Source organism: Ornithorhynchus anatinus, chromosome 17 (genome assembly GCF_004115215.2).
Source record: "Ornithorhynchus anatinus isolate Pmale09 chromosome 17, mOrnAna1.pri.v4, whole genome shotgun sequence".
Lineage (NCBI taxonomy): Eukaryota > Metazoa > Chordata > Mammalia > Monotremata > Ornithorhynchidae > Ornithorhynchus > Ornithorhynchus anatinus.
This window is the reverse complement of record NC_041744.1, coordinates 7,244,079-7,263,790: the sequence shown is the minus strand read 5'-3', so window position 1 is coordinate 7,263,790 and position 19,712 is coordinate 7,244,079. Positions and strand designations below refer to the sequence as shown.

The following is a 19,712-nucleotide window of genomic DNA, read 5'->3' as shown; positions in this document are numbered from 1 at the left end:
GAGTGATGGGAGGGTACACTGGTTACAGTCTCCTTTTTATCATAGTGGTGGTGCCTTCTCTTGGAGCCCCAGCGTCCAACCCAGTTTACATTCCAGGTTGCCATCTGCTGGACATTCCTCTCCTGCCTCTCGCTCCCTTGAGGTGTTTCCCCTGCCTGCTAATGATGCTCTGAAACTTCCTCTTCCCCTTTCATCACACCCATCATCGCTGTAGTTTTGCTGTGCTAGGAACTCAGCAGTATTGCCACTGGCTAGTGCTGGTTCGGTGTGGACAGCGGGGCCCGGAAATGGGCTTTGAAGATAGCTGGCTCTGAGAGCCCAACCCCGGCCCCAGTCTACTCACAGTCAGCTGCAGAAGACAGCAGCTCCCGGGCATATAGGCCCTTAGAAGCTCTGTGTCGATAAACAGCTCCAGAAAGGGGGATGGGGCAGGGGAGGGATCGAGGCTTGCAAACATCTGTGAGCCTTTCAAACACAGAAAGTTATGGGTGGGTGCTTGTGCTTTTTTTTTTTTTTTTTTAAAGTGACGTTTGCAGCTGGTTTATAATTCAGTTCTTTCGAAACGCAAAGCCTACATTTCTTCTAGTTTAAAGTCAGAGACAATGAAAACCCTGAAACATTACTCCTGGGATCACTTCGAGAATCCCTCTTAAAGTTGGAGTTACATCTGTCCCACCAGGGCAGGGGCTGTTTGTAATGATAAATTGCCCACGCTTGCCAAGAGTTTCGCAACCTTTCTGCCAGATTTCTTCCAAATTCGCAAAGGACTTTGTTGATGTCATGTGTATCAATCTGGTCCACTTCTCCCAAGGATGTTACAAATAAGAAGCATTTGAATTCCAGGGGAGAATGGTGCGAGGTTAGTGCAAGGAGGTACGGTCATATTGTGTTGGATGTTTATGCCAGGTTTCCAGCTCAGAACATCTCTGCTATACAATAGGGGAAGAAGGAGAAGCAGGCAACCTGATGCCAAGTCAGAAACATCTGCTGCTGGGACTAAACCCACGCTAGTAACTTCCTCCATAGTGGCAAATGAACAAAGAAGGACAACCTCCCTTCGCCTCCTGCTGAAGTTTTAAATGGAGACTTTAATGTACCTCTCTCGATGTCTCTCTTGTGACGTTAAAGATGCTTTATTTCCTCTGTGAACTGTTCAGCCCATTGGGTCCTTAAAACTCTAGGCCAGCCTGATGTCCAATGGCCCACTCCTGTAGCAGAGACCAGTTTTGTTCCCAGACAATGTACTGGAATGATAAGCACTTTGTTACAGTGCTCTGTGATGCAGTAAGTGCTCAATAAATACCACTGCTTGATTGAGCACCCACCCCTCCTCCTCAGAACCAAGCATGAGTTCAAGAGTCAAAGGCATGTGTTTTGTGGCATTTTCTAGCCCCAGCCACTTAGGTGGGCCCCTCTGAAGGGTACTGGGGAGGTTGGAGACATCCCATAGTCTTCAGCTGGCCCCCGTCGAGGTGAAGCCGAGAGTAGGAAGGGTTCAACTGTAGAAAAAGGCAATGCCTTACAAACTCCCTTCTCAGTCTGGGGCAAGTTTTATCACCTAGTTCTGGAAGGGCAAGGATTTGTCTCTTGAATGTCCCTGGTTCTGAGGTGGTGGGACTTGCAGGCAGGGTGCTGCCCAGGGAGAAGTGAGGAGAGAGTGAATTAACAGCCTGTGGACCCTAAATGGTTATTGGAAGAAAACGTTTATGCCCCACTCCCTTCTGCACAATGGAAGTGGAGGATCAGGGTAAGCCATCCAAGTGTATCTGATGCTAGCCCAGACACCCAGCATACCGCCCATTTGAGGCCCTTCAAGAACTAAAGACAGAATTACTTTCTTCAGCCCCCGCCAAGCAGGCTTGACCACCAGAAGTGAATGCACCATCTAAAACATGTAAGGAAGCCCAGAATCGAAAAGAAGGGACCGTTGGTCTCCGGCCCGAGAACTGACTCTGCCCACCTTGCGCCCAACCCCTCCTCATCTCCACTTCCTTTCTCATCCTGAAACTGCCTTTGTGCAGTAACAGTCTTCAACATCCCGTAGCCATGTACTCAAGTAAATCACTTTCATTTCAGTGCTAAGAAGGCTCAGGGCCAAAGCTGGGCCGCCCCATCTAACCACGGCTCTGCTGCTTGCCTGCTGTCTGCCCTGGGGCAAGTCTCTTTAACTTCTCTGTGCCTCACTTTCACCTTTACTGTAAAAGGAGATTCAGTACTTGTTCTCCCTCCTGCTTAGTCTGTGAACCCTATGTGGGCCAGGGACTGTGTCCAACCTGATTAACTTGCATCTATCCCAGTGCTTGGTACATAGTACTCATTTGACAAAGACTGCAATTATTATCATTATTATTGTTCTTGTTATTATTAGGGAGGTCCTGTCCCTGTTTCCACACTGGGGTCTGTGACTGATTATAAACCCAGTCGTTTTGCCCACTCTCTGTTTCCTGGATCAGGATGCCGGATCCTGACACTGGAGTCGGTGAATGTGGTGCGGAAGTACATCTCCTTCCTGGATCTGCCTTTCACCTGGCTCCAAACCCAGGATGTCCTCTTCGTCCTCACGCAGGAAGAAAGGGAACAAGCCAAGGTGAGAGCCACCAGCAGGCTTCCCTGGGTGGGGAAATAGGGTAGACCTCCCCATTGCCGCCCCATCCCATTCTCCCAACCCTGGGCAGGCTATGCCACCACAGGTGAATGTGCCATCCAAAACACGTAAGGAAACCCAGAGTAGAAAAGAAGGGACCGTCTGTCCTTCTTCACTGAATGTTGATTTCTGAAGCTGACGCTCTTTCTACTCTGTTCACGTGCTCAGTGGGGAAGCACCACACTCCTGAGTGCAAAATCCTGTAGCTTCCCAGCTGGCCACTTGGCCACCAAGATCCTCAGATCTTCAGCTGCAGTTGCAGTGAGCAAAATCTGACTCCTCTACGCATGCGCTTTTATGACCTGCAATGCTCACTGCCCAAACACTCAGCCCCAACTCCATGGAAACTAGGAATGAGAGTCCACCACTCCAGACAAAGAGGCCGTGGGAGTCCACTGTGGTCTGGATCCACCTCACAAATGGACACCTCTTGTGTTTCATGTAATTCAGTGCCCCAAGAGCTGGGCGTTTCTGAAAGCTGACGTGTTTTGTGCTATGACGCTTACCTGGGTGAGGGTGGAAATTTTCAAGGGCAAAGGTTGCTGAGAAGCTAGGACAGGGCTGTTGATAAGGCAGAGCTGCCCTCTGATTGCAATTGATTCCACCCACGTGATTCAGGCTGTTGTCTTTTTTCCATCCACGTGGCGTAACTAGGGTTGGTGGGTGGATAGTCCAATGGACTTGCTCTGCTCAGGGGACTGTGGGTAAACCTTCCCTAGCAGAATCTCAGGAATGTTTTCCCTCTCGTATTTGTCATTCTAGAGAGCTATGCTCTGCCACCGTAGCCAGCTCCTCTGGTTCCGCCACCTCTATCTGCACTTCTCCCGCTACATGGTGATGAACTCACTCCATTATCTCTGAAACCAAGAAGAGTCCCGGGAGTCCACTGACCAGTGGTGGAAAGGAAAACCAAAGAGGCCAGGGATCAAGCAGGAGTTCAGACTGGGCCCCAGAGGTGGGCTGGATTCTGTCTTTAATGAGCCCTGGGAGTCACAGATGCAAGGCTGCCTGCTGAGACCCACCGGGCCAAGGTCTGAGAGCTAAAGCCGTTTCCACAGATGGAAGGAGGAGAATATGGATCATGAGAAAGACCAAAAAATACCTGATTATCCTGCATGAATTACTGAGCCTTGGAAAGCCATGAGGCATTGATGCTATTTTCCAGGGCCTAAATCCAGTAGGAACCCACACGATCTCAGGCCCAGTTCTTTTCCCACAGACCCCAGACTTCTTTTGGCTTCGGTTGGCTTTTGGCTTTGGGCAAAGTTCGGGGAGAGAAGTCGAGACATTTTTTTCCACCATTAAAACGCTGCTATTTTCTATTTTTAAAATAAAATGTCCCTAGGGAGGTTGGCTTAGAAACAGTGCCTAGCATTCAGCAAGATCCCTGCTGCTTTTTTTGTTGTTGTTCCCCTGGCTGTGGTAGCTTGCAGGAAATAGGAGTTTGGTGGGATCTGAACCCAAGAACTTTCCACTTCCCAGGTCTAGGGTGTTTGACCCTTGGGCATAATTCAAGCCACACAGCTTCCTGCCCAAATAAATAGATACTGGAAATCTTGGAATTTTGCCTCACCCAGCCATTCTCTGGAGGATTGCCCAAAGATACAATCCTTAATAGGTAAATATTTAAGGTTGCTTATTTAGAATAATAAGCTTACCAAACTGAAGAAAGAGCCCTCAACCAACAGACCAGACTGTAGTACTCTCCCCTCCCCTACTACTAGGTCCTAGCCCTCCACCCCTTCCTCCTGATTCTCCAGCCCAGTACATTTCCACAGTTCCTTTCAAACCACATCTTACAAGAGATGGAAATCCCATTTTGCCATTCAGAGCCTTTGGGAATTTCCCACATCCTGATCAATCTTTTCCCCCCTTAAAAACTGTACAGAGCCCAAATGGTGTAGAAACTAAGAACTTTATCTCCATTTTGCTGGATCTCATATTGTTGCCTTGAAGAGTTAGGAGCTTCCAGAATGCCAGCCGACTGGGGAATGAGGATAGTCGAGATAACCAAGCACAGGACCACACCAAAAAAACTTCCGGTACATTAAAGACTTGGGTGCTTTATAGCTGTGGTCAAAACTACCGAACTTTTACATGAGCACCAATAAAATTCACCTTCTAGCATAGTGGCTGCTTGGAGATCCTTCCCTCCCATAAAATGCAGACCCTTCTTCCCTTGCTCAGAACCCAGGGAGCCAGCAACATCTGGAAAGCCCCCCTTCACATCCGAGGGATACAGAATGTGAGAAGGAAGGGAGTAGAGGGGAGGAAGAGCACATGTGATCTGTCAAGTGAAGGCCCATGCTCACTGGGCTGATTTGGCATGGCAAGGCAGACCTGGGCCTTCTTGATTGTCTGCATTGTCTAAGCAAAATACAACTTCCTGTTCTTAAGGAAAAGAGTGTTTTAAAGGCTCTTGAGGCCACATCAAAATGTCCTGCTACCCAGGATTACGCAATTCAATTTAAGTGAATCCGAAACATATGGATTACATTTCCACCGACATACACTAGTTTAAATATCGTGTGGGGAGGAGGTTTTGCAAAAAGCGTTTGGGGCTTTCCTGAACCCCAAACATCAGAAAAGCAGTCAGGATGTTTGCCAAACACAAGACACAGCTGGATTTGCTTGTCTGTGGGGAAAAACATGAATCTATTAAAGGAGGAACTGTCTAAGGTGCCAAATCACTAACAGGAGATCTGTCTAGACTGAAAATTGCAAATACATTGACATTTTCAAGTAAAATATTTGAAAAGCAGGTTCCTTCTTCACCCAGGCGCCAAATTCCAAGTTCAGAATTCTGAGGTTTCTTTCCCACCGTGATGGACAGTGTCTTTTGCACCTGGCAGCGGGCACAACAACCCTTGAGACTTGGCAGATAAGGGAAAGCAAAGCAGATGGCCAAATATTTGGTTAGAAAGTGTGTTTATTTTTTCCCCTTTCTCATCCACAGCACAGCCTACTTTTCAAGTCCGGCTGCAATCAATTTAAACAGAAGAAAACAGGGCAGTAAAAACCCACAGGGTCTGACTGGTGTTTTGTTTTAATATTCTCTTCATTCTTCCCTGTGTTTTAAGAAGGTTTCCTCGCCTCTACCAAATCACTGGCCAAGAAAATGGTTGGTCCCCTCAATTGGGCAGTTTGATTTCACCAAAGTGGGATTCAGGAGTAGATAAATGGAGCCAACAGTGTTCTTGGAAGGGCTACAGAACAGTAATGAACCAGAGAGGGGAAATTGCTAGAAAATGATGGATATGACATTTCCATGGGAGAGTTGACCAACCTTTCCCTATATGAAAAAATCTTCCATCAAACTTGTTTTTAATTTTTTTTTTAAAGCACACCCTTTCCGATCTCTTTCAGAGCACTGGGAAGCAGACATCTGGGACCCCTATGAACCGGCCACTCTACCAGATTCTGGCTGTTTGAACTAGCTCAGCCTTGAAAACAAGCTCTGGCCCATGCATCACGGGTCTTAAGAAAATTTAAACCAAATCAGACAAAGGGCCTGCAAGAAATGAAATGCAGTGGGTTTCACCGCTCGTATTTCCTTTGTGTTTGTTGTCATGGCAATCTGGGTTTGTGAAGAAATGAGTGCATTTGCTGCAGGCAGATGCAGTGTTCTCTTACCTTGGTACTATGGGGACCAAACAGGAGAAGATGGGCGTGACTAGGAGGGGAGGAGCAATGGGAAATGTGGGGAAAGTCATTGCAAATTGGATTTTTGCAGGCCTAATGGATTTATAAATGGCTGGGCAGTTTTAAAGGCTAAGTGCCTGAGTGGAATCAGGCAAGATCTAAAAGAAATTCAGTCGAGGGAAGGTAATATTGCAGCAGTTGTTTTTATGGCCCATAGCATTACATACTTGAGGCTCCAGATCCTTACTGTGGCCAGGTAGCTGCACATAGCCTGTAAACGGGAGGAAGTGCTATTGAGCAGGAGAGATTGGCAAGAAGCTGTATTAAGATTGCCTTGACAAAGGATATCTTTAAAAAATGACTTCAATAATGAGTTACTCTACTCTCCCTCCCAACCACCTTGTGTTTACTTAAAAAGCCTCAGAATGGCAGAGGATCCAGATGTGGAAAGCCTGGAGACTTCAGGGTTTCTGAAAAGGAGCTTGAGACTGGCAGAGATACGTTCATGCCTCCAGCAGGCAAGGAGATACTCTTCATAGTTATTACCCAGGGCTGATGGCCAAATCTCAAGGACAGCAAGCAGAATAAAACAGTGAAGAGCTGAAAGGGTTGAAACAGTACCTTTGTGTACTGTTTAAAATAGCTGATTTACACAAATGGTTTCCATAGCTATACTTCCTCGTAAGTTTCCTCACCTGGCCACTTTCCTTGTCCATTCAATACTGCAGTAGAGCAGAAGTTTCGTTAGCACGAGGAGGAGTGCAAAATTAGGCGATTCGAAATGATAGTTCATATCATTCCAATTCAATCGTTAGTACCCCTGCCATTGTCTTTAAAGCTTTTCCATGGAGAATGCATGGGTTTGACCCAACCAAGGAATGAAGGTTGTGGGAAACTCCTCTATGCTTGTTACTTTTATGTCTTAAAAGCCTCCTGTGTGGAAGCACGTTCACCATCAGTTTCTGGCCCTGCACATTCTTTGTGTGTGCTTTAGAAGTAAAAGAAAAGAGAGCTATGACTAATTACCCCTCAAGCTCTCAAAGTGAGAATCCTTGGGACTGTGTGAAGGGAGGCAGGCCAGTGGAGACAGGAAGCCCCTTGGGGAGGGAAAAGAAGTCAAAGTGTTTTCGTTGGGGGGAAGGCAACTAAATGCTGGAGCTTTCTCCTCTTTCTGTCTCCTTTCTGCACTCTTCACACACAGGGTTTTTTCAATTCCTATCCGATGTTCCCTGCTGGGATTTGGGACCCTCTGGATCAGTCATTCCATACCCTTCTGTGCCAGATCAAGGGATGGTCAGAGCCCAGCAACCCACGGTGCCCCCTCACCTTGGGTCAGCACCAAGCATTTATATTAGCTGAGGTTCTGGGATATGATGAGGGTGGAATTACAGGAAGAGGGTGCGCATTGGCAGGTAGTCCCTGACACCCCTCCCATTGCACAGACCCAGTGATCTCAGAGGTCATTTTGAAGCAAGAAGCTGTAATCCCAGCCCTGAGGACCCAGCTTCCCTTAGATCTCCATCCCTTTCCCTTGCCTCAGATTTCCCCATGATTACAGATCCAGGCCTTACAAACAAACAACCTGATAACCTGCTGAGGACTTTTAGGAGGCTTTCAAAATGACAGCTGAATGCAAATTATTTCTGAGTTTGGATTATGGCTGGGTAGCTGGACGACTGAAGAATTGTTGACTCAGAAGCCAAAGCAAACTGCAAAGGAAATGAATCAGCCATATTTCTCTTAAAAAACAAATACTACAGAGGTTTTATTTTTCCAAAATCTCACACAAAAAGTTGGGTGAAAAAGAGAAGATAGGTAATGGAGTTGAGAGTTAAGAGGCAAAGGGCCCGGGGAGTTCTGCGGCCTGTCAGACCAAGATGGGGACACTACTGGAACCTGGGTTTGAGAGCCTCAGGCTGCACCTCTATTTTAAAGAGGGAACAGCCTCAAACTGTTCTGCCTTAGGCACATTAGGTGCAGACCTTGGTTCCCCTTGGTTGAGCCAAGTTTAACTGCCCCTGCTCTAATTTACAAAGTGACTGGTTGGTCTGAGGGAAGACCAAGATGACATCATTCTGCTGACTTGCTCTGGATGGTCTTGTGGTCCATCATTGCCTTTTCCCATTCATTCCCGTTGAACTCTTCCAAGACGACACTGCGCACAGTCCCCTCATCCAGGCAGTGGGGAGCTATCCCTGAGGGAGGAGGGAGAAGGTTGAAATAACACAGAGACAGTCCCCAGAGCTGCAAAGAGCAGATAGTCCTGGCAGGTTAATGGGCTGCATACACCTGCCTTCCTTACTTTACTGTGCAACTTCCTTTCCAGGCTGCTGGCTACTGCTGACAGGCTGAGGATCTCACGATGTTCGAGGGGCCTGTGGTTCTGCCTCATTCACTGTAGAGTTGAGGTGGCAAATTAGCATGGAAGTTGGAGCTTGCCGCAACCCCTTAGGAAGAGCTTTTTCAGTTTAAAGGTTCCTTTTGTGGAGAGCTTTTCCACATTCTTCTCAAAGACCAGGTCCCCTTTCTGGTTCAGGACACCTCCTATTAGACTGCCAATATTCAGTATATGTAACTGCTGGTCCCCATCCCTGAATCCGGGTGGGGCCTTAGTTTATGACCAACCCTTGAGGACTAAGGACTAAGGAGGACAGTCATTACCTCTTTGTCTTGAGTGTCTCAAGGCAGCTTGGAAACCCAGAGTTGCTCCCCTTAGCCACGTTCCCCATGGTTACTGCACCTCTCGATGGCCGACCTGGCCAGCCCCTGATTGAGCAAACATTGAGTGAGGCAGGCAGAGGAAGCCCCAGCTCCGCTCCAACTGCCCTGATCCTTCCTGGCATGCACGGAGGGGAGATGGGCCCAAGCTGGGCCAAAGTGTGGGAAGAGAACTGCTGAGGGGCAGCTATAGCAAGATCCAAGGAATCAGAGAGGAGGCGGCTGAACATGGGCATGAGTTCTCAGGGTTCTGGGGCTGCACCAAGCCACCCAGGGCACAACTAGGAACTCATGAGCCACTGGGTAACCACAAAGTCCCTTAAATAAGAACTTGCAGGTAAGGCTGCCTGTCTTTTAAAGAAATAATGTTCTAGTCCATCAAGTAACTTAAAGGTTACAAAACCCCACAATATTCCAAACTCATTTAGTACCCTCTCTCCCAAAGTGTTGTCCATAAATGCTACTGAACCACTCGCTATAGGCTTAATGACAAGTCTGGCTTAAGGACATCAGAGCCAGATGTTTGTCGACAGTATCCCTAAAGTCAGTCCTAGGCCTAAATTAGGCCTGACCTCAGATTCCCAGAAGCAGGAATTCATAAGGGGTAGGAGAGCTCAAGGAAAAAAAAAACCCTGAATTTGGGGGTCTCTCTCTGGCTAAGCAGCTTTGCTGCCTCATTTTCCCCCAGTTAAGCTCATCATTCACCTGCATCCCAGATATTGTGAGGCTTCTGGAATTAAAATATGAAAAATATTAAGAGCTACTACGTAAATTTGAGCGTTTCCTGGGATTCTTCAAAATTACCTTCAGGATGCTTAGCTGGTGGAATAAATGGTTTTGTTCATTCGACCTCTATCTTTTGAGGCTGCTTAGTTTTACAACCCAGTGAAGCTTCCCACTCAGCCCCTCCCCGATTTGAGTTCAAACCTGTTCTCTTTACCTACCGTAGCCATCAGGATTTGATCGAGGCGTGTAAAAACTCTGGACTCCACAGCTCTTACAGAACGTATGCTGGGCTTTGTGTGTGTTGAACGTGTACGTGGTTATGTTCTCCGCTCCCTAAGCAGAAACAGAAGCAAATATGTCTTCTTTTAAAATATATTTTTTCTACCAAATATCATACAAGAGTCAAACAAATCTATTTATTGCTTGTTATAGACAAGGCTCTCTTTGGTAGAGAATGTTGAGTATTATGATAAAGAAGCATCAGAACTATGACTGTCCTTGCCCCACCCTTACTCAAGGGCCAGCCGAGCCCATCAAATGCAGCAGGTTCATGAATGGACTCAGAGCAAGATATAACATTCAGAATGGAAAGAGAAAAGTACATCTTGGGTTATATTTACGCCTTTTCAGGGCCTAGACTGGAAATCCAGGTTACTCAGTTCTACATCCAGAGGCTCAACTAGATCTTTTTTGTACCAGGGACTCCTGGTTTAGGGCTCTCCCTCCTTTTCTTGGCATCATTAGCAGAAGCAGTGCTGATAGATCACCAAAGCAGTCACCTCTTCTCACCCAAAGGGGGTAGGCCCACTCTGGGTTGGACTGGAGGAGTGCAAGGTGTTGGAGCAGCCTGGAATGGGAAGAAAGTGCTGCTCTCAGGTCAGGGAGGCCTCCCCGCACTGCTCCGGCCTGGATCTGCTCCCCGGCCAGCTCCAGAGCAGTTCTGCCTTCTGATCATCTACCCATCTACTCCCATCTTCCAGCCCAGCCAGGCTTAGATCCACTTCTGCTCAGATCCATCCCTGACTTCTGGTGTGGCACTGGCCAAAAGTGATTTGGTCACTGGTTATACGTAAAATGGGAATATACTTCCCACCAGGTAATTTAATTGCTTTGAGATCCCTGGATGAAAGGCCTCATAAAAGTTCAAAGTAGCATTATGATAATACATAATATATGTTGCGAGAGGATCAAGAGAACACACTTAAAAAAACCCCCTACTTTCCATATCCATCATTCAAATTTGGCTTCCAAAGCAGCTTTGAGTCAGGATCTGGTGGGGTAGGCCAAGCTGGAGTTCCTCCTTGAAGTAGGCTGAGCAGTGTTCACAATGCCAGGCCTTGAGGCACCAAGGGAAGACTTGGCCTAAATTCTTTTTTTTTTAAACTGTATCTGATAAGCTCGTATTATGCTTATCCTAAGCACTGGGGTACACACAAGTTAATCAAGCTGGAATTGGTCCCTCTCCTATATGGGGCTCACAGTCAAACAGAAGGGAAAATAGGATTATAGGGAAGAAGGTAGTACCCCTGGGAAAAAGGATCAACTTTGGCAATGAAATAACTGATAATAATAATAATAATTATAATAATGGTATTTGTTAAGCACTTACTATGTGCAGAGCACTGTTCTAAGCGCTGGGGTAGATACAGGGTAATTGGGTTGTCCCACGTGAGGCATGGGAAGGCCTTGCTGGGTTAAGTTATTCCATTTTTTATCTTAATTCCTTGCTCTCAAGTGCTTATCATCATATCTGAAAGAAAGCTGAAATTCCGGAACTGCCAAGTTGGCAGACAAAGAGACTCTGTGCCTGGCTTCACTGCAAGCCCTGGAAACAATTGGATGGTACTGATGAGCTGACAGAGACAGGATGGGTAGCCTGCCACTGGGCTGCTCCTCCTATTTCTAGGAGCAGATCAGTGATTGGCACCTTGAGATGAGAGTACTTTCTCCCAGTGGTTTGGGGCTAGAGGGGGGAATAGTATCCCGCAGTATTGGCAGTGTTTACCAGATGAGCAGCAACAGATCAGAAGGCAAAGAGAAGAAAGAAATCCAAAAATGGCAACTTTAAGAGCTCATAATTAGATATTGCATGGGACTTTGCTTTCAAGACTTCAGATGATTTCCCCATTTTTGAGTGGGAGGGGCTTCCAGCAGTCTCCCAGTGCCTCCTGGATGTAGAGGATCAAGTAATGATCTTTTTTCCTCAAACAGCTAGCCACTTCAGGAAGACTCAGGGTACACTATTTTAGGGTTCTCTCTTTCTGAATTACTTGACTGGTATGGCTAGTCAGAACTAGCTTTAACCCGCTACTACTTGGGGGCTGCCCCATCCCCGGTGACCTGCCCGGTGGTAGTCTCTGGGCTACCAAAGAGGCAATCACACCACCCACCCCAGAGGAATGGGTGCAACTCTCATCTTCAAAAGGGAGTTGTACAAAAACTCAGGTCCAGAGGTTAGCAACAAAGAGGATTAAGGGAATGGAAAAAGGGTCACAAAGGTGAGGCTAAAGATGTTGCAGTGGTTTCATCTAGAAAGGAGAAGATTAAGGGAATTTAATAACCAATTTCAAGAATAGAAAAGATGACTTCAGGAGGGATGCTAACTAGTTCTCCAATTCCACTGGGGAGACGGTAAGAGGAAACGGGATGAAATGGCAGGGAGAGCATTAGTTGGATGGAAAGTAGATTGCCCTATCGAGGGGATTACGTACCAGAACAGAAGACTCGGAGAGCCTAGGTGGAAGAGATGACTGGAAGAACCAAGGGGATTGCAGAGCTTTTAAAACAAAATTGATTTCCACCTAACTGGGATGGCTTAGATGTAGATGAGGTGGCTAACCTGTCAAGGATTTTGTTACATCAGGAAAGAATGACCATACTTGATTCTTTAAATGTAAATGTTGTTAAAGAAAACAATAATGGTACCAATTTGGAGCCCAATTCTAGTGCCTGGATACTAAATTAGGCACTCTGGGGTACTAATTATTTTAGAAAGGTACCAGTTAGATCTTTGCTACAATGTCTACACATTATGGCAGGGGGAGGGAGAGGGGTTGTGATACACTACAAGGTCCCTTAGTAGTCTAGAAGAATAAATACTACTCCCAGAGGGCCTAAGGGTCTAGAAAATTGGGCCCTTTAACCACAAAAGTGATTACACTAAGAATGAAATCAAAGACCACTGATACAAATACTGGAAGATAGCAGACAGAAGTGATACAGACATGGTAATGGAATGTAAGAAAAGAGAAAAGGAAGACAAGTACAATAAAGTATAGTAAGTCAATTCAGAGGGCCTGGGGACTAGAGGAAGGAGACTGATATCTAAAGACCAGATAAAAAGGAGAGGGTGAGAGAGAAGAGCCCCTGGAAAAGGTGAAAATAAAGTCCACAGATAGGAAGGAATGGAAAAAATACTCTGAGGCAACCCCAGTTCTATAAAGGAACCAAGGGAAATGAAAAAGATGATCTGATTATGCTCACACACAGCCTTTTGTGCTCCTGAGCACTAACCTTTAGCAGCTTGAAGCGAGAAGCTGGGACAATGAAGTGTCTGTTCTGTTTCTTTCTGCAAATGCTGCAGCTACATAAGGAGAGAAAAGATTCAAAATTCAGCTAACCAACTCCTCTGTTGCCTGGGCTTGTTAAAATGCCTACCTTGATACATTTTAGGAGCCATTCTAAAATATTTCCTGCTCTTCAGGGTCATCGGGGTAGAAAAATTTTAGCAGATGGGCACGTACCTGTACTTTTTCGTGTGCATGTGTGTGTGAGAAGTGTTCTTTTTTCCCACAATATGGAGATGAAAGTTCAAATTTTACAGTGCCACAGCACTCAATCCAAGGAGCAAAGCACCATGAGGCTCTGAAAAAATATGCCCCAACTCTGGGCCAACAGAATCCAATTTTTATCATATATATTAAGACTCATCATTGCTGGGGAAATACATGCATCCTGTGAAAAAAACAACTCTGTGTGCTAGTATTATTTATATGCAGTCATCTGGGAGAAAAGCAGGGAGGGGGTCTCAATTTATCCCAAATGCATTTGCTTCTCATCCAACACTGATAACCACAACAAGGGGAGGCTTCAAGCTCCAGCTGGAAAGGAGTCTTAGAGGAATCATCATTTTCTGCATATCGTGAAGACCCTGATCCTCTTTTTCTCCATCCATATTCTCTAACTCCATAACATAGATACTTTTATGTTAAAGATTCCATGGGGATTTTATCAGCAGTGGAATTTTAACCTGATTTGTGGCCAGATTACCAATAGAGGAATTACCCCTGCTGCGTCAATCAAACTGGATAGGTTTCTTACTTCACTCCTGTCTCTAACTGAGCTCAGCATTATAGTAAACAATCCCAGGCTCTGATTGAGGCAACCGGACCGTAGGAGTGAAAGAGAAGACGTATATGAACATTGTGTTGAAACACTCTGACTACAAGTGGGAATGGGGAATAAGCACTCACTTGCAGTCAAAGACCTGCAAATCCGCCGCAGCCCAGACTTCAAAACGCACTGCTCCACAGTGGCAACCTCCTGTGTGTTTCACCAGACCTTGGTATTCACTGGATGGAGCAAAAGGCAGAAAATGGATGAAAGGTGAATACATCCCTTATTAGCTCAGGAAAGCAGTCAGTTTTACACATTAGCGAGCTAATTATAATTACACAACTCCATCACACTGTAACCTCAGGAGGATAAAAATCTCCTTGGAGAGGCTAGAGTAACAAGCCCAGGCAAGTCCAAAGAATCTAACCTTTAGAGAGAAGCACGCCAGTCCAGGGATGTTTCATCAGGCCATCTTTGAAGCAGTGACATGTTACCCTCTTAAGGACATGGTAAATGCTAACCCCAGTATAGAATTTTACTTCTGAAACATTAAGGTTTTTGAGGGCTGTCTCATGGGGGGCTGGAGAGGGTGTGTCGAGACCCTTAGTTGTATTTTCAGAGCTGGAGTCTCACACAGATAAGATATGGTGGTCTGTGGATGATCTGCCATTTAAACAAAAAAACACAACAAAAACCTGCAATCCGGTTGTTCTCCTGTGTGACAAATTGGTTTTTACTGAGCAGTGTGAAACTGCTCGGCTCCAGCCTACAGGTTATCACCATCTTCGGGGGGAGGTGGAGGAGATGGTCAGAGCCCCGATGTGTTGAACGATAGCTTCCCTGGGCGTATGCCATTCTGAGATTTCCTAAAGCGCCCCCACCCCTGAACCGAATCCCCCCCTCTTTTTCCCTTCTAGACAGCTGTTCCTCTGGCCTGAGTGGGGTTATTCTCCTGCTTTCATTTCAAAAGCGGGGGGCTGGAGGAGGAAATTGGGGCTTAATTAATTCAAAACATCCTTTCCTTAGCAGTTCCTCCCCAGCCCATTCCCAAGCCACGCTACTCTGCACTGTCTGCCCCGTGCTTCACCATGGCAACGGAGCACAACCGGGCCCCCACTTGTTTCACGCTGTGCCTGACACAAAGATGCCAAAGAAAGAGTCTCTTGTTAATTAAATTTCCTCGTTCCCTCTGAAGGTTTTTCTTCACTGGGGGGTGTGTGTGCAAATCTGGGGATTTTTTTTCTCCACAGTCACATCTGAAAATAAAACCTGCTGTTTTGTACTGGCCTGGAGACATGCACGTGAAGGTGGGGCAGGAGGGAGAGGGGAAGTGGGAGGCCTTTAAGGAGGCTGGCTAGAGTCACGCTTACAGTTCCGCAGTGGAAAGTTACTGTACCTGGAGTCACAAAAGAAGGGAAAGCTCAAAGACAGGCCCAGATAGCGACCATGATTTGTTTAATCGGCCAAAGCTGCTGTCGACAGGGTGTCACTTTCGGAAGGACACAGCACAAGCTGGACTCAAAAGAGGGTGCATGTTGCGGATTTGCCTAATAAATTCCTCCTGTCCGGGGTGAGGATAATGAAAGCATTAAGTCCTTTCAGTTACCGAGGCCTAGGAAGGCAGTTGGGCCAAGGAAAAATCCTAGTCCCCACAGAATCACCCCAAACAGCAAGATGCTATGCAATCTGGCTGAATGTGGGACCCTGTACACTAAGGGCAATGGGCTTCGCTCTCCACAATCTATTTTTGGATGGGAAAAGGCACGTACTAGGTGTTATTGATGGACCTATTTCCGACCTCTCCCAAGCGTCTAGTACAGCGCATGCAGAGAAGCAGCGTGGCTCAGTGGAAAGAGCCCAGGCTTGGGAGTCAGAGGTCATGGGTTCGAATCCCGGCGCTGCCACTTGTCAGCTGTGTGACTGTGGGCAAGTCACTTCACTTCTCTGGGCCTCAGTTACCTCATCTGTAAAATGGGGATTAAGACTGTGAGCCTCACATAGGACAACCTGATTACCCTGTATCTACCCCAGCGCTTAGAACAGTGCTCTGCACATATTAAGCGCTTAACAAATACCAACATTATTATTATCACCCAACATTTTTTACATCAGGAAATGGCAGGTTTAAAGAGAGGTCTTGCAAAGGCTTCTGAAGGCTACTGACTGAGCAGGAAAGTTCCTTAATGGCAGGGATCGTGACTGCTAATTTTGCTGTACTGTGCTCTACCAAGCGTTTAGTACAGTGCTCTGTACACAGTAAGCACTGGATAAATTCCATTCATTAACTGAACGATCGATCGAACGAACCAACCTCCCAGCAGGCTACGACTTTGAGAACAGAGATGGTGTGCCGAGGGTTAAAATATGTGTCTGTGACTGACTCGAAGCCACCATAGGTAGGACTGGCTGAATCCTTGGTTTGAATCCCTCACTTCCCTGACCCTAGCTTTCCACTGACAACTCACCTGCCAAAATAATTCTCCCTTCCTGAGCTGGAGGTATGGGGATGCAGGGTGCGGATGTGGCAATGGAGCTGTGAGAAAGGTGAAGAACTACCAGACTAAAACATATGGCAAAACTCTGGCACTTACCCTAATGCAAGCAGCTGCTGCATTTCCCTCTATCTTCGAGGGAGGTTGGGGGGCTCTCTCACTTTCTGGAACCGCCCCCCCACACAACAACTCATCCTGTTAGTTTGCTATTAAAAATTGGTGCAGAGTGGAAGCAGGGCCAAGGTCAGGCATTTCCACCCTGTTGTTGCCTCTGGGTAATTTTTAACACCAACAGGGGGCCAAAGCCCAGAAAGGGAAGATGCTGACACAAATGCCTGACGGCCTAGAAGACATCTTGCAGCCACCATTCCTCTGACAGGGAGGGACAAAAGGGCAGCTTGAAACCATCTCATGTTTTAGAACCTGGAGTTGAGGTGACTACCAGATTCTAAACAGCTTTGCTCAGATGGTGAGGAGCATGAAACTAATTCTTACGGTACTTATTCTTGTGTTTGACTGATCTTTCCTTGTGTGTCTATCACCAACTCTCCATTCATTCTTAGGTTCTGAACCCCCTGAAGGTCAGATATACCTTGTCTAATTTTCATCCTTGTACATTTTCCCAGTGTTTTACACAAGTAGGGGAGGGGCACGTTGTCCAAGGTTAGACCCGCAGCCCCTACCCTATCCCCATATATCTTTTATATTCCTCAGATTGGGCGGGGTGAGACTCACCGCACTTACCATACATTGGTTGCAGCACTGGGTGGAAGCTATGGAAGGGATGAGGAGTGCAGCTAAACAATACTGTTCCAGAATAATACTTCTGTTCCTACAGTCTTGGGGAAACCCAAGGATGGAGGCCATGATAGAGACTCACAGCCCATAGCTTTTGCAGCTCCTTAATCAGGCAACTTCACAACTTATATTCATATAAGTAAAAGTGGCAAAAATCACCTCTTTTCCCCTGGGTGAGGGATCCTCATTAGGAGTCCCCAGTCTGCCAAAGAGTCCATGGCATGTCCTTGCAGAGCCCCAACTCCTCTGAGGCCCGAGTCATCCCATTATCATCTATTCTACCGTTTTCTTTTGCAGCAATGAATTGAACTCATCGGCTTTATGTCCCAACCTAGGGCTTGAATTTGGGGCACCACATGAAATGTGCTTTTGTGAGCTTTATTTTGAGGCCTCTTGATGGCTGAAAGGAAAGAAGCTCTAGAGTGAAAGGGTTTGATATTGGGTGGCCACCTGTAGGGGGTAATGAAAAAATGAAACTCCATTCACTAAGTTCCTGCCCATAAAATGGCAACGGTTTGAGAAAAATCTGGTTAATGTCCTTGGAATTCTGGTAAATCGGATCCACAATAGCGCCTGAAACAGGTAATAATTATAGTATTTTTGAATGGTATTTGTTAAGTGCTTACTATGTGCCAGGCACTGTTTTAACTGCTGGGGTAGATACAAAGTAATCAGGATGGGCATAGTCCATGTCACCAAAGGGGCCCACAGTCTTAATCCCCTTATAACAAATGAGGGAACTGAGGCAGAGCTAAGTAAAGTGACTTGCCCGAAGTCCCAGAGCAGACAAGTGGCACAGACAGGATTTGAACCCAGGTCCTTCTGATGCCCAGGCCCAGTCTCTATCCACTAGGGCACGCTGATTCTTGTTTCAGATGTGCTTATTATGTGTCAAGCACTGTTCTGAGTGCTGAGGTAGATACAAGCTAATCCGGTTGGTCCCTGTCCCACATGGGGCTTAGAGTCTTTATCCCCCTTTTACAGATGAGGGAACTGAGGCACAGGGAGGTTAGATGACTTGTCCAAGGTCACACAGCAGACAAGTGGCAGGGCCAGGATTTAGAACCCGGGTCCTTCGGATTTCCAGGCCACGCTGCTTCGCCGGGATATAAAGCCAAGCTAATGACGATGTTTAGGTAACATTAACAAGATTCCAACACCATGGGGTCACGGGTTTTCTAACGGGCACCCTGACACCCAGCGCGGTGTTCAGGCTTACCTGTTGCACGCTGTTAAAACTCAAGGAACGAGACACCCCGCCTTAGGGGATAGAAGTGGCACCCGACTCCGATCTGGACCTCCACATACAAAGTAGGCTGAGAGGCGTTGCCGTGAGACAGAAATTGAACGAATGCAACAGGGCGATCAACATCTGTCAACGAAATGCGAGAGCGCGCCCCTACCCAGCCGAAAGGAGAAACCCTATTCCAAAAGATACCCGCTATCGAATGGACGGCAGGAGATCAATACTGGGCCGGGATTAATTACCGGGGCGGTTCCGGTGCACTAGACGAATACGAATGCAGCATGCACCGTGCACGGGGGTGGGGGAAGAGGGAATCTCTTTTTTCATCCCAAACCGGAGGAAAGGACCCCCCCCTCCCACCACCACCACCACCACCTCCGCTCGACGGCCACGCAGGGCAGGATCCGCGATACTTACAAGGTGTCCAAGAGGAGCTTGGCTGCCCCCTCGCAAGTCAGGCTCTGACGCTTCTGAAACTTTACCCACCGCTCCCGCTGCCCCCCAAGATCTAAGGGGCCGCTCTCCAAAGGAGCCGGCGGCAATGGCGACTCCTCTCCTTTCCTCTCCGGAGGAGATGGTTTCTTCCCTCCCTGCCGGCTCTTTCCTTTCCCCGCGGGGAGCCAGGCTTGGGCCGCGGCGGCTGCCCCGGCGGCGGCGGCGGCGGCGGCGGGTCTGGTCCTCCCGCGGGATTTTCCGGCAGCTCCCTTGGCTTTCACCATCTTCTCGGCATCCCCCGCCGGCTCTCCTCGCCCGCGGCCGGGCGGTCGGAGAGCCCCGCGGCCCGAGGAAGGGCCCGGCCTCCGGTCCTCGCCCCTCTGGCGGGGCCCTCGGCTTCCCCGGCGATTTCCGCCGAGTCCCTGCCGCCCGGATGCGGGGCCACCAGGGGGCGCCGGGGCCCACCGGAGAGCCGCCCGACGGACCGGCGGGGCCGCGACCTGGCGAGCCTCACCTCCTCCCGCACATGGCCCCGCACATGGCCCCGCACACGGCCCCGGACGCTGCCCCGGCAACTTGGGCCATCGCAGGGCGAGTCTTCATCATCATCATCATCATCATTATCACACCTCCGGCGCTTGTGGCGATGGAGAAGCGGCTGGCCTACCGGAGGGAG

General features: G+C 47.7%; 2 protein-coding genes across 6 annotated transcripts in view; one reads left to right on the top strand and one right to left on the bottom strand.

Moving 5' to 3' along the window:
* The window catches only part of PIGL (phosphatidylinositol glycan anchor biosynthesis class L), a 94,513-nt gene extending 88,320 nt beyond the window's left edge, over positions 1 to 6,193 (top strand). For 2 of the 5 annotated variants that reach the window (XM_029081884.2, XM_029081881.2), the window contains 2 exons: positions 2,454 to 2,587; positions 3,407 to 6,193. In XM_029081884.2, the coding sequence (XP_028937717.1) occupies positions 2,454 to 2,587; positions 3,407 to 3,505 (233 nt within the window). In that variant the 3' untranslated portion in view covers positions 3,506 to 6,193. Of the gene's footprint in view, positions 1 to 96; positions 2,161 to 2,453; positions 2,588 to 3,406 lie in introns of those variants that run through there. The other 3 variants (XR_003765630.1, XM_029081882.2, XM_029081886.2) reach the window with 3 other exon arrangements.
* Positions 6,194 to 8,020: 1,827 nt separating this feature from the next.
* CENPV (centromere protein V) lies at positions 8,021 to 19,635 on the bottom strand. Its single transcript, XM_029081889.2, has 5 exons — positions 19,019 to 19,635; positions 14,203 to 14,301; positions 13,244 to 13,313; positions 9,949 to 10,063; positions 8,021 to 8,481 (listed from the first exon to the last, which is right to left on the bottom strand). Exons 1-5 carry the CDS (start codon positions 19,318 to 19,320, stop codon positions 8,357 to 8,359), a joined length of 711 nt encoding a protein of 236 aa, XP_028937722.1. The 5' UTR covers positions 19,321 to 19,635; the 3' UTR covers positions 8,021 to 8,356.
* Positions 19,636 to 19,712: the final 77 nt, after the last annotated feature.